Here is a 15535-nt window from a genome sequence, read left to right on the forward strand (position 1 = left end):
TGTATATATATATATATATATATATATATATATATATATATATATATATATATATATATATATATATATATATTGTTTTTTAAAATATTTACCACAATGTTTGAGACAGTCTACATTAATGTTTCAGGCTTAATTTGCCATCGTCAGGACTGAGTTGTTTTGTTGACTGTTGTTGTTTCTTGAAGTGGTTCCGGTTTAAAGTTAATTAACAAGAATTTCCGCTGATGTGGACACGTTCCGTACATCTCACTTTTATTATATTATATCATATGATTTTATTGTGTCTTAGATAAATAGCACCTTGTTAGAAGTTGGGTCATGCAAATCAGTGGATGTGGAGGAAACAAGAGTAGGTTATGTCAATCCGCTGGGATACAGAAGGGCCCAAAGTAAAGCAGAAGTTGATAACAATGTTGAGAAGGAACCAACCAAGAAGGAAGTGAGTTTTGGAATTTTTTTCCCAGTACTAATTGTTTTTCTTAATTAAAACGTATTGTTCTTCTTGAAGGCTAGCTCATTTTCATTTTATAAAAAAATCTAAATCTGTTCCAGAATAAAGGAGATTACTCTAGTTTGATGACCCACAAATAAACAAAAGTTTATTTTCCCTCCAGTAGAAAAAAAAAATATTACTATCGTCAATAATGAATGAATGCATCTGTTATTTATTGTTTGTGGTTATCAATTTATTTATATTTTTTTTTAATTACTGACAAAATATGTAACTTAGAAAAAAAAAATCCATGTATTCGAACATCACATATTGTATATGATAATTTCGTTTTATCAAAACAGCTCTATAAATACCACATTTGTCATTAGATTCGTAAGAAATCAAAAGGAATCAACAACATGACCATCAACCTTTGTGATTTAAAACATTTAAAATATACACAATCATAATGAAATAATTCTGTCAGAAATTTAATAACATATCTAAAGGATTTATACAAATTATCCTAAGAAAAGTATCAATCTCATTTGTTTTAATAGTTAAGAGAAGATGCAACTCTTGCTTTAGAAAGTATACTGTTCCAAGGATTGACAACTATAAACATAAATGAATGACTCTAGTTAACTACTTGGAATTTTTAAAATCCCCCCACGAGTCGGAGAACATTCTGCATCTACAAAATTTTGACTAATATTCAATTTCTACCATATAAAATCTTTGCACTTCTAAAAATTCACCAATCCAGGGACAAAGGCATTAAAAAAAAAGATAAATTCTTTTATTTTGACTTGGCACCAAATCAGAACTCTTTGGTGATAGAGAGTAGATATAACATGACTAAAGTTTATCTTTAACTAAGTGTTGTGGGCTGTAGGAGGCGTTGAGTCATAAAAAGAGAGAGTTTGTTCGATTTTAAGGATTTAGATAAACTGCAAAGAGAATTATCTTGCACATGTTTTTAAAATGAAAATGACCAGTCGTAGTCATGTTGAATGTGTACAAACATAATCCGGCTATAAGCATGCTAGGATCGAAATAGAATTTTTAATATTTAAATTAACCCTTTTCCTAGCACAATCACTAAAAAGGACTATGTTTATAAGCATGCTCAATTTTCTGACCATTATTTAAAGATTGCAATAACAGAGGAAAAAAGTAAATGACTGAAAATGAAAAATAGCATTTTTAAAATACAAAAGATTGATAAGGTTAACATTATTTACAGCAACCATCAAAATACTCTGCGAGTAACGTTTGGTTCACACCTCAGTTGCCATCATTCCATAATTACTTCCCTTGCAAAAAACACATCAGTAATGAAATGGACAAGGCACATCAGTCATTAAGTCTTCAAGTGGAAATAATAGGCAGGCTCTGCAGCTCATTGAAACAATAAGGGGATGGGATGGGGTGGGACGGAGTTAGAGACCGGCACGTTATCCACGTATAATGACATTGACTTAGTACTGACAGGGGGTGAGGGAAGGGAGGGTTCAGATTGTCACTGCTCGTGGTCATAATCAATTGTCGATCAAGACAGTCATTTTGCAATTTATTTTACTCTGGTGTTAAATCTGTTTACGATGGGAGAAATGAAGACAAGGTTCTCACCTGTACTCTTTGTGACTTTCTTGATTTCATGCATGCATCTATTGACATGTCTATTTTATGCTACATATCTGCACTCTGCACCAACAACCTCAGATGAAACTCGCAATTAAAACCATCAGACTTTATCTTCAACTTATTGGTCAGGAACAGAATCGGAACCAGTTCACAGAAAAAGAGGGTGACATAGACAAGCACTATTTATCCCACACCTACGGCATAATGAAGTCGCATATTGCGGCAGAAAAGAAAGGGTTTGTTTAACCTTTAAAAACTTAAATTAACAAGAAAATAATTAAGCTAAAATTGAATTTGTAATGGACCAATGGCAGATCTAAGTCTGCAATCTGGTGCATACCATCTTGTATACATTTTGGACCTAAGAGGAAAAAGTTATTGATACTGTAATAATATGATTGTTCATAGACTTTGCAAAAAAAATCTGAATCTGCCTATAACCACAATCTGGATATAAGCATGCTCTGCTTGATTTTCGAGGACTGTGCTTATAATAGGTACGGTTAACCCAAATTTAGATTATATAATTGTTGTCTTTAAGTTGCATTCAATAGGTAGAACCTTTTTTCCTGATTAAAATGGTACAAAAATTATTAAAATTGGTTAAAAATTTAAAAAGATGTTCTTTTGAAATTTGTAGAAAATCGCCCAAATTTGGGCTGCGTTGAAAGCAACCTTTTGTCTTATTTTCATAAATATTCAAGCCAGACCTCTGTAACTTTCTAACAATACACATCTTTTTATAAACAATATGTGTATTTTTTTCCTGAGCTCAACTCTAAGTAAAATAGAAATAATTTGCCCCCAAACTAGCTGACAAAGCCAAAATTGTCAATTTCAATGCGAAGTTACGAAATGTCAGCGATTGTGCCCCTTACCTGAGCCGGCATATGAGTGAAGTGAATACGGCAAATGTTGTAGTTGTAGTTTCGTTTTCAGTTGGCTGGTGAACGCAAAGCTATAAATCTTGCTTTCGTATACATCATTTTAAAGCTGAGATTTTAATCTTTCTTTTGATACCAGATCGTCCAAGTTTTCAAATTTTTCTTAATTTTTTAAAATCAATTTAAAGTTTTTAACTTGAAACTTCAAACTTTGAAAAAAATCACAAAAATGCGAATCTGGTATCGAATGAAAGCTTGTTCAATTTTCTTTCTGATGCAGCCATTGACGTTACTATTAATAGCACTGACGCGATCAGCCGAGCGGAGAGAAAAGACGACCGCCAGTTATGGTGTTCGAGTAGCGGAGCGCCGGTTCAAAAATCGGAGTTTACTCCTCTTCTTCAACTCAAGCCATGAAATAATGGCAAATCCTATGAAAAAAGCATAAACATTTTTTAAAAGATGAAGATTTGAGATTTAATTTGATACCAAACACGTTTTATTTGACGGACTGAAAATGAGAAAAAGAGAGTGACGATTTGAGTTGAAATTCTCAGTTTGCCAATAAAGCCATGACTCAATAAGAGTAAGAGGGTTTGCTGTACCTACTTATAAACAGAGACCACTGTATTTTCGTTACAGCTCTGTCTGGCACTGTTTCATATTGTTATTAGCTAAAATTACCATAATTTTATTTTAAACAAGGATGATGCAAGCTGGGCGTGTCCAAAATGCACATTGAAGAACTCTGCATCCAGTTTACGGTGTGAGACATGTAGTTATGCTATTCCAGACGAGGCTAAGGCAAAAAGTGTGAGGCCTTTGGAAGTAAGTAGTCCTTCAGAGCCATGAGGCCCATTGAACCAAAGTATATCCCCATTTTCATAGCATTAAATGGACAGTACCAATTGCTAGCTACCTTTTGGATAAGAGGATGGGCACTTTCAATGAGATCTAATAGACCCATCTACTCAATCACTGCTGGGTGGACAGGGGGATGAGTAAAAATCACGACTGCACCTGAGATTGAAACCAGTTGCTTTGTGTGAAAAGCAGGTGTTCTATCTCTGAGCTATTGGGATATCCTCCTTTGGAAGCAAGCCCACACATATTGTTGAGCACAATTATTTAATTCTTTGCGCAGTTTCATATTACATAAGATTTATTGCGATCTGAAATATGAACTATTCCACCACAAAGAATGTTTTAGACTGACTTCCTCCATAAGAAACCTTCAAGATATCTTTGATTTTTAAAATTTAAAAGTTAAGTCTTTTGCTTTTCATTGACAGATGTCATTGCTTTGATTGGTAATTACAAAAGGAAAAAAAAAAAAAAAGAAGAAAATTTATAAAAGTGGAGTGCTTATCTGGGTTTCACAGATAACAGGGCAGTGCTATATCTTCTCAGCCATGTCGCTTTATATAATATAAGCTATTATTGAATGGTAAAAAAATCTTACTTAGTAATTTCCAGCAGTCTAATGTAGATGAATAAGCAGTAGAGCAGACTATGTCCATTTAAGTCTTCTTAAACTTGTTGCCAGGTTTTTGTGGCATCTATCAAGCAATTTTTAGGGAGGTCAGTGACTGTTTTATTGAGAAATAATCAAAATTCTGGCCCTGGTGCTGTATCCTTACAAACATTACTTCCCTCAATTCAGGTGTGAATGATTACTTGACTATAAGCAGTGATGGATATTGTTAGAGCGTTAATACAAATAGTGTAACAAACAACTTTAACAGTATGGGATAGAATTTTAGTTCTATATGGCCCACTAGAGGATTGTGAAGCGCAATGTGTCTGATGAAAAACTGTGGAAATGCTCATTACAAATATGCTTGTAATCTTTTGTATATTTTATTATTTACAAACATTTCTTGAAAAGTACATACCATAAAACTTTATGAAACCATAATAGCTTATGATACCAATTAAAGTCTTTGATCGGTTCAACAGCAAGAATTGATTATTGAATAGAAGAATTTGGCCATTAAAAAAATTAACTAGAAACAATCCTTTTCAGATTAACAGAAGGATAGATGTTATTGTTTTCAGACTGTTGATAGTTTTATTCATTAATAAAGTGGGAAAAAATGACATTGCAAACTGTCTTCAGTTTATCAATGTTTTTTATGTAGACATGTGTGTGTGTGTGTGTGCGCGCGTGCGCGTGTGTGTGTGTGTGTGTGTGTGTGTTTTGTTGCAAAATGATATTGAATCACATGTAAGATTATAGACTAAAGATTTTGCCTTTCTTTTGAAATATCGAAATGTTGCTTCTTGAAGCTTGAAGAAGTATTTAAGAATAATAAAATGGAATAGAAGCTTCAATGTAATTTACAAAGACAGATGATGTGGACATTTGGGCTTCCCCTTTCCACCTGTGTAAAGCACTTTGAGCATGATTGGTGGATATTGCGCTATATAAATGCTGATTAAGAAATATTGTATATTGCTCAGGTCAACAAAACACTATGAAAGAGACACTACAGATGACAGAGAGATTCTCATTTGTCTTTAGTGTCTCTTACATAGTATTTTGGTGACAAAGGGAAAACCTGAAACGTCCACATCATCTGTCTTTTAAAATTGAATTGAAGCTTCTATTCCATCTTATTATTATTATTATTATTATTATTATTATTATTATTATTATTATTATTATTATTATTATTATTATTATTATTATTATTTATTTTTCTTCTGAATGCTATTTTTATATGATGCCTTTGTGGACAGGGAAATTTGAATTATGAATTTTGCAATATACAAATGCCATTTATTTAATTGTTGAAGATCGGGGAGAGAGTGGTGTGGGCCAAAGATGGAGGGAATGAAATAGGAACCGTGAAGTGGATCGGAAATCTACCGGATGTGGAGGGTGATAACACGACTGTCGGTATCGAATTTGTAAGTCCATCCAATGAATATTATTACAGTTTAATTAATGAACGTATTATTAATATTTATGGTCTTGTACACATTGAAGTGGTAGTATACTTACTTAAGCTTTTTATTCACAATACCCATTTTGATATATTTAACATGAATGAGTGTAAAGTCTTCAGCCCTAGGTAGTGGAGTATATAGGAGTTTTTAGCCCAGTACTATGACTCTAAGCTTGTGACCTGTATGTCTCAGGTTCGAGTTCCCTTGTGGTTGGTGCATTGCTGTCCCTGGAAAAGGCTCTTAAGTCACATTTTCTCACCACACTCAGGTGTGAAATGAGTAACAGTGTTGAATAGCACATAGTCGAACAGGGCATTGTGGCTTGTCCCACGTGTGAAGTATTGCTGTTGCTGTGAGCACATTTATAGTGGGTTAAGTGCTATATGTAAACTCTATTTATGTTCTTCTTGAATCACTACAAATTGGGACTCTGCCAGATGAAAAGAAGGAAATGCAACAAGTAGCCCTTTAGAGCCATAAGGCTCATGCGGTGTTAGTTTATCCTGGTTTTTGTGCAGCTTTGTGGTCTTGTGATATGACACTAGCTTTTGGACCTGTATGTCCCGCTCTTGGCAGCGTAAAGTTGAGTCCTTGGCAAAGACTCCTAACTCACAGTCTTTCATTGCACTCAGGTGTAAAATGAGTACCTGGTCATTTTAAAAGATGCAATGTCGCCTTACAGATTTCATGTCTCCTACCACGTGTTAAGTGTTGGGACCCTTTGCAAAGCGCTCTGAGAATGTTTAATGAATATTGCGCTATATAAAAGCAAGGGTTTTATTTGGGGGGGGGGGGGGTGTCTATTTATTATTTTATTTATATTTTTTGGTAGCATTAGAGACTTACGGTAATATTTGCTTGAAACCTGTTGTAAAATGATGCAAGTCTATCACTAAGTACTAAGCCCAATCTACCCAATCAATTGATGGAGGGGTCAGAAATAAAGCTGGAATGAGCCTGGGATTGATACATGCCCCTTTGCTTGTGAGCATTAAAAGTAATCATCATCGTCAAGTGGTTCTGGATCTTAGACATATATGCAATCATGGTTCTCCAGTCCTCCCTATCCTCTGAGCATCTCAGAAAATAGAGTTTTATTCATTTATCTCTCCAGTTCATGTCCCTAGTCCTGTGAGATAGCATGTCTGTTGTCTACCTCTGCATCTCTTTCCATCAATGCTCCCCAACAAGACCTTTTTCTCAATATTACTATTACTCTTTCCGTATATATGTCAGAGGAATTCACAGACTTTACTGCTTCAACTGTTCCTCTTATTCTTGTGGTGAAAATTCTCCAATTGTCTCTGTCTTGTGGCTTTTTTCTGATGTTTGATAGCTCTGCAAGTGAATTTGATCTGGTTTTGTTCTTGAGTTGTTGCAAACCTTGATCGAGACTGAAAGGTAATGTTGTTGTCTGTCATCTCCTACTCTTAGTTCATTTTTTTTGGCCAGAGAAATAGTGTGTCACTGCTTTATTGGTGGGACTTTCAGGTTTACAAGTTTAATATTTCTGACAAGTTTCCAATGTAGCTCAAGAATTTTATTAATTGACAAGAGTTTTTCATTGCACTTTTTATATGAACGGTTATTTGATATTTTTGTAAGATTGTGCATATCCAGTGCACACTGCAATTGATTTCCAAGGAACAATCGTCTTTTTAAAAATTTCATCAGTTTTGGTTAATGCCCTGAATTATACAACGGGATAGATTATGCTTTTCATAAAAAGTAGTTGGGAATTTTCTGAAATTAATGACCAAAACCTTATATTTCCACTTAAATTTTTCAATGTTACCTCCTTCCCTCTGCCTAAATAAATGCTCAATAATGTTGTTACCAAAGTGGAAGGATATAAGGCAGTGACATTTGTACTTCATTTTTTTCCCCTTCCCATTCTCCAATTTACAGGACAATCCAGTCGGGGTTGGAACAGGCCAATACAAGAACTCACGGCTTTTCTATGCTAGAAAGGGTCATGCTGCTTTGGTGCCCATGATTGGGTTGTTCAGAGAAAACGAAATGGAAAAAAGGCTTCGTGCCCAAAATATGCAATAACAAGACTGACTTTCTTTTAAATCATTACTTTTTGCCATTGGTCATCCAGTTTCAACTGTAGACCGAACAATTTTCACTGAGTGAGCAGCACTTGTGATATAACTCAAGCTTGGTTGAGGTAGGAGTTGCATCACAGTTGTTGTCTTTATTAAAACAAAAAAAAACACCTGAGCTTCTGTATTGTGTAATATCTGCTAAAATGGACTCTAAACACTTTATTAAGACAACTATTTGTCCTAACAACATCAACTGTCACCTCGCATTCGTCCTAAATTTTTTACATCAAACTCATTGTCTACTTTGTTAGCAAAGAGAAAATCAATATATCGTATTGTAAAAAACAAGTTTGACATACCATTACCATCATATCAGCAAAAAGTATTGAGAAGGTGAAGAGTAATGAAGGATTTTACATACTATCATATGACTATTATATGTGCTAAAATAATGATTTATTCCAAAAGCATTAGTTATTTCTAATTGTTTTTTAAAGCATAGAGTGCGTTATCGCCCATCATCTCCTGTTGCTGTATTGTAGGGGATCGCTTGTGTTCACCCTGTACTTTTTGTGACAGGTATACTTAGGCAGTTTAGTGAAAATTTCAAATTATAAAGAACTTCTTTAAATTGGTATTAACAGAAGCAGCTTGCTGTGCTTATTCCAATGCTTTTTAAACTTTTGAGATATCTCAATTGGTTCAAGAGTTATGAATTTTTAAATGAATATTTTTCGGGGTTCAAAACGGCCAATTTTACCATTGCAAAGTTGTGACGAGTTCATGACAACACAAGTAATAACAACTGCCTATGAAGACGTAACTTCGTCAAAAATGGACGGATTTTGATGAATTATAAATCAAAATATAGGTAGAATTCTATTCTTTCATTATAAACTGTATTTTGCTTTTATTGTCTTCTTTCTTCCTTTGGTGGTCATGAATAGGAATAACTTAAGAATTACTACTGAGCACGTGAGAGTTTGACCTTGAGACTCAGCAATAGCAGCAATCTTCTCCTTGACATCCTTTAAACAATTGAAAGTATTCATCTGAATCAAAACAAAGTTAAATGAAGCAAAATATGAAAAGGAATAATATTTTGGAGTGAAAAAGATATATATTGGATCAATTCCTTGTTGCCTAAGTATGAAAAGTGAGGGCTTAAAGGAAGTCAACACACTATAATTAAACAAACTGTAGATAAATCCGTTTTAATTTTTTTTTTTTAAATAAAATAAATGGGACTCTCAAAGAACTGTAAACAAACCGAACGTTAAAATGTTTTAAATGACTGACTGGTGGACCAAAAGTGGCTGTTGAAAGTTAAAATTTACCGAGAAAAGGACGGTCATCATACGACATGACCCCCACCCCCCCCCCCCCCCCACCCCCCTTCCCCATTAAAAAAAAAATCCAAAACAAATAAACCAAAGGTGATGATGGGAGGGTGTGGGGTGGGGGGGGGGGGGGGGGGGTCTTGGCTCAGCTCTTCACTTTTAGGACTCCAGTACAGATATTTATTCAATATTTACCATGGGGGCCACACAGACTAGTTTCAATCGTAAACAAAGATGGCGGAAGTTCGGCTCCCATGGCAACCATTATTTTTTTTTTCGTACTTTTACTTCAATAAAAAATAAGAATGAAAATAAAAGAATAAAATTCTCTTACATGAAAAAACATTATGAAAACAAAAAGTTAATATCAATAATAAGCCAATAAAGGAGGTAGAGCGTGGTGTTTAATCAGCAGCGACCGTGGGTCCAAAGGTCAGCTAAAGCGTGACGTCACAGCCACTGAATGCCGGCTCAGTTGAGCGGTAAGTCTAAAATCGTGTTTTTTTGCGGAGAGTTAAACAAGTCGTGCGTCAAGTTTAATTCTTGCATATCTTGTGTCATTCAAATATTTAATAGTTGAATTTTATGTCTCCGAAGTTTAAATAATGTCGCCCAACGGGTTTTTATGTTCTTAAGCTTTAAAAATTGCATTGAGTTCAAAAGAAAATAACTCGAGTTATAGTGATCCGATCGACTTCAGAAAAGACTGTTTCGTAGTTAGCTTCTCCTCTTCAAAAAGATGTACTGAAGTGTAGTCGATCCGAAAAACGAAACAAAATTGCATTTGTTTCCGACCACTCCCGCAGGTCGCTTCCACGGCCGGTCACAAAAACTCAATGGGTGGCTGATCGCCGATTCAGCCAGCGGCTCGCGCTCTCGCTAAACTGCCTAGTATACTCTTTTTTCAGTACTGATTCAAGCTGTTTATTCTATTTTTTATCATGAACACTTTGTTTTTACTATAACTAAAAGAGTTCTACTTTCGTTTCCGCTTTAATGTTCATTGATTGAGACAGAAGTTACCGAGTTACGATCGATTTTTTTAATGGGATGAAAAGTTTTAGAATTTGGAATTTTGTTTAAAATCAACTTTTTTTTTTCATTGTCTTGATAATTTTATTAAGTAATGTGTCATATATCATAGAAAAGGCAATTCATTTTTCTATTTTTTGACGTTTGAATCGTCTCTGTATCTAGTCAGTCAAAAAGTTATGCCTTTTTTTAAAAAACCTCATTCATTAGCAAACCAGAGCTATGCCCCTTACATCAGCCATCTGATGGGGGAATATTTGAAGAGGGTCAACTTTAAGGGTTAAAATGCATTTCAGTTTAGACAGTTTTGGTTTAACCGGTTTTTACTGTAGTTTATATATGATTTAAGTGATCAAATGTCACTTACGACAAAATGTGAAATCAACGACGATTTGTCTAAATCAATTATTGTTGTTAATTGAATTAAAATACAAAATTCAACCTCTTCATTGTTCATAACTTGATGAAGTACTAGTACTAGTAAGCCTCTATGGACCAGTTCATAAGTTCTAAACAGACTTAAAAAGGTGCTGGAAGAGTTGGGCATCACACCCACACACACACACACACACACAAACACAGAAAAAGGGAGTAGTCCTTCGAAGCCTAAGGTCCATGTAGGGATGTGCAGGGTTAAATGGAAAGTAACAATTTCTTGTTGCCCTTTTCGTTAAGACCAAGGTCTTGAATTCTCTACCAAATGCAATGGATTCAGACACTGAATTATTACTGGGCGAACAGAGAGGTTAAAAAAATAAATAAAAACTCGACTACATCTGGGTGTGGCTCCAGTCCCTTTGAGGGGCTATACTATATGGACCACAGCGTTGAACTAAAGGCCAGAAAATTGCGAGTTCAGCTTTCTTTCCTTTTTTTTTCTTTTTCTTTTTTCTTTTTGTCTTTGTTTCTGAACATTGGGGGTCGGTTCTTGTTCTTTTAATTGTCTCTGTAATGGTCGGTGGCAACTACTGTAAAGTCAGGTCTTCAGTAGTTTCAACCTTGTAAATAATCGAAGTTAAAATACTTGCCAACTCTTGCTGTTTTACCTGGAAATTCCTGATAATTTCTCTCATTCCTGATTTCCTCGATTTTCAGCTGTATTCCAGATTATTTTATTTTTTTTATCCCATCATCATCATTATTGTCACATCTCCATTTCAATCCCAGAGTTGCTCAACAATTTTTCCCGAATTTCGTCTTGGAAAAGTCTGCAAGTCTGAGCAAGGATTTCAAAGAAATTCAGTCTTGCCTAGAAAGGGTTAACTAGTAAAAAAAAAACAAACAATAAAAAATTTTTAAAACTCAACCCCCCCCCCCCCAAAAAAAAAAACCCAACAAAACAAGCAAACAAACAAAAATCCCACAATAATTTGTGACCCAGTTCATCAGTTTGGCATTATATCAGACATGAACTACCTAGATGAAGAAGATGAAGTTGAAGTTTGAGTCAAAATAAATACAAACCCTGCAAAATGTTTGGCAACATCATCTACAATTTTAAAATTCTTTTCATCATCATTTTGCTTCTTATGTTAACATATTGACATATTGACTTCTTATACACCTTGTATACAACACCCATAAATACTATAATCTTGGCGTATGAGTTGAATTTTCACTTGTATACCGACGATACTCAAATTTATTTCCCTGTTACTAACGATACAAGAGTGGACATTGTATCTCGAGTGGAAGCGTGCGTGAAAGACATAAAAGATTGGATGGTTTTAAATAGATTAATGTTAAATGAGGATAAAACGGAAATAATAAGTTTTTATGGAAATAACCGGAAAAGAACAGAAATAGAATCATTGAGCATTGCTGGAAGTCAAATTAAGATTGTAAATGGTGAATATATCAGGAATTTAGGTGCATATTTAGATTCACGATTGTGTATGGACGCTCATGTTAGTAAAGTTGCTCAGATTTGTCATCTTCATCTCCATAAAATTTATAGAATTAGACATCTTTTGGATACTGAGACTGTCAAAACATTAATGACATCATTTGTACTTAACCGAATAGACTACTGTAACGCTCTGTTACAATCGTCACCAAAATATATTATTATTATTAGACAGCTTCAGAAAGTGGTAAATAGAGCTGCTAGAATGGTGACTGGTTGTGGGGTGAAAGAGCATGTAACGCCGATTTTAATAACTTTGCATTGGCTCCCTGTTAACTGTTAACAGCCGAATTATGTTCAAAATTCTATGCTATGCTTTTAAATGTTTTAATAAGACAGCTCCTGTATACCTACAAAATATGGTTAATCTCTATGTGCCGGAGAGAAAACTTAGATCCAGTGGTCAAGATCTCTTCCAGGTTCCTCGCTGTAGATCGGCTTTTAGTGGGAGATCTTTTAGCCAGTCGGTAGCCCTACCCGTCTTATGGAACCAACTGCCTTCATCCCTCAAAAAATGTCCGACATTTGAAAATTTTAAAAAGAAACTTAAAACACATCTCTTTAGAAAATCATTTGATGTTTAACATTTCTATCAGGCCTACATATAGATATCCTAAATTTTCATCTTGTGCGTGGTAATTAAATTACAAATTGATTGATGCTATTCAAATATGATAGATTTTATGCTTAAATTATTAATTTATTGTTCTGTTTTATTTGTATATTGTAAAGTGCCTCTGAGCACATTGTGGATCTAGGCACTATATAAATTCATTTATTCATTCATTCATTCATTCATTCATTAAGACATAGACACCGTACATTCCTTGGAAAATTTGCAGACAATTTTGGCGTCACTCAGTTACAGGCTTGTAATTATAATGATGAAACATAATGCTTTTCTTTTTTTGCTTTTTTGTTAAGAGAGACAAGACTCATCTTCCCAATAAAGGCATGTAATTTATAAGTAATGCTTGCAATTGGATTTTAAGTTTCAAGTTCATCCTGACATGATACTGTTTCGAGATGATTGGTCACATTTGTAATTGTACCAGCTAAAGCCAATGAAATGTTCAAAATGTTTTATGAAATCTTACATAAATATCTCAAAAAGTGTGTATGAGACAGTGCCAGACAAAGCTGGCGAGAAAAATACAAGAAAATAAAACATCCCCCCAAAAAATCAGCCTGTCTTGTATTGTTTTTTTTAATTGTATTTTTCTATTTTGCTTTGTCTGACATTGTTTCATACACACACACTTTTTCAGATCTTTATCTTATACCAGTGCCTATTCTTTAATTTATCACTATGAAATGATATCTGCTTATCTGTGGTATTATTATGTAAATGTTGCTGCTCGAAGCTCAAAGAAATAAATAACAATGTGAAATTGAATGTAAGCTTCAATTTAATATATTGTAACAGATAAAATTGATGTTTCGGGTTTCCCTTCATCAACAAAACAGGATGAATGAAACACTACAGACGAATGAGATAATGTGGTAGTGGCGTTGTTAAGATGAATGGGGAAACCCAAAACGACCATTTTATCTGTTATCATATATTACATTCAATTTCACACTGTTATTTATGTGGTATTTTATGATGTCATGTATTTATTTAAGTTACAATATGGTCGCTTTTGGTGTCACGAAAGATGAGTTTACTTGAATGCCCTATATTTTTTATTGAGAGGAAGTATTGTAAAATTAGAACACCCAGTATGTTATTGTTATAAATGTATATATGTATGTTTGAGTATAATATATTTTTTAAGGTATGTATCCTCAAAACTGATAGATATGTTTCGCTGCAAAATACAAATTGATTATGAGAATTATTTACAAGTAAGCAAGTTTTTCAACTGCCGAGACTACAAGTACAAGGAAGGGTTTGTTACAGAGAGTATATAATTACTATAATAAGTGTTGGAGTTTATGATGAATGGCCAAGAGAGCAAAGAGAGAGAGGGAGAGAGAGAGAAAGAGAGAGACATGTGTTACTATTTTATGAATTTATTGATAAGTATGTATGTATACAAAAAAATTCAATGTTCAACAAATGATATTGGCAGAAGCCTGTAAATAAATGAACGTATCTCTATGAATCTTACATTTTTGTTCACTTGCCTCTTATATGCCTTAATTATTTATTTATTTATTTCATATACAAAGCCCTTTAGTGGCACTGGCAACTACATCTCATTCTCAACAACAAAACTACACCTCATTCTCAAGAGATATCTCGCCACCAAATGCCAATGTAATATCTTGAAAATTCCGAGTTGCAGGGGGCAATAATGAAGCCTCTTTTGTAGTTTTCTTCAAAGTTTTCTTCAAGTTACGTATGTAGTTTTTAATGAGGAGGGTGTAATTATAGTCGAAGGAGTAAATGAGGGAGATGTGATAGGGAGGATGCATGGAGTTGTTTTGAGAGGTTTGGTGGCGAGATGTCTCTTGAGAATGAGGTGTAGTTTTGTTGTTGAGTATGAGATGTATGTAGTTGCCAGTGCTGCTATTTTGGCTGGCAGCATGGCAGGCTTCTTGAGGCTTGGGATGAATGAAGAGGGAGTGAAAGAACAAAACAAGATCTTATTTTGCGTAAGAGATATGCCGGGTTTTCTCTTGCGCAATGCTCAGGGTCGTGATTGGTTCTAAGGAAGAGGCAACACTGTGAAATAAAGAAATAGAAATAACACACTATTAAATGTTTCTATCAAATAGTTTTATTTAAATTAGGAGCGCTCTCAGCGCGAGTTGGGAGGTGAATGACCATGTATATTATATAATGGAATAGAAAATGAAGATTGGCACTCAGCCATCAACGTGAGTCGAGTGGCGATCCGGCCAAAATAAGTAACCAAATGATAATTGAACGTATTAAAAGAATATTCACAAAGTGAAAATAATGACATCGAAATAATAAGAATAAGAACTTCTTAAAGAAGGTTGGCACTCAGCCCTCAACGTGAGTCGAGTGGCGATGTGGCCAAAATAAGAAATATAATGATAATTAATACAATTATTGGATGTATTTATAAAACATGAATATTTACAAAGTAAGATAATGGCATCGAAGATGCCAACATCATTAATAAAAGCATAAGATATAAATCGCTACCCACTGCTGTTTATTTCTTCATAAAATCGGATCACTTAGTTATACTGCTGGATAACTAATTAATGTTTTGTCCAGTCTTAATATTTTTACACACAGCAAAACATTCATTTTCTGATTCAACACATTTTAACTACGTTTTTAATGGTTATAAATGTAATGGGCTGGACAT

General features: G+C 34.3%; 1 protein-coding gene across 2 annotated transcripts in view; it reads left to right on the top strand.

Moving 5' to 3' along the window:
• The window catches only part of LOC144977038 (ranBP-type and C3HC4-type zinc finger-containing protein 1-like), a 29793-nt gene extending 15440 nt beyond the window's left edge, over positions 1-14353 (top strand). Inside the window, exons 7-10 of one of the 2 annotated variants that reach the window (XM_078921756.1) lie at positions 290-439; positions 3670-3792; positions 5764-5877; positions 7825-14353. In XM_078921756.1, the coding sequence (XP_078777882.1) occupies positions 290-439; positions 3670-3792; positions 5764-5877; positions 7825-7971 (534 nt within the window). In that variant the 3' untranslated portion in view covers positions 7972-14353. The remainder of the gene's footprint in view (positions 1-289; positions 440-3669; positions 3793-5763; positions 5878-7824) is intronic. The other variant, XM_078921757.1, reaches the window with a different exon arrangement.
• Positions 14354-15535: the final 1182 nt, after the last annotated feature.

Source organism: Berghia stephanieae, chromosome 7, assembly GCF_034508935.2.
Source record: "Berghia stephanieae isolate SIO BIC M18660-M18661 chromosome 7, UCSD_Bste_1.3, whole genome shotgun sequence".
In the NCBI taxonomy this organism is placed as follows: Eukaryota; Metazoa; Mollusca; class Gastropoda; order Nudibranchia; family Aeolidiidae; genus Berghia; species Berghia stephanieae.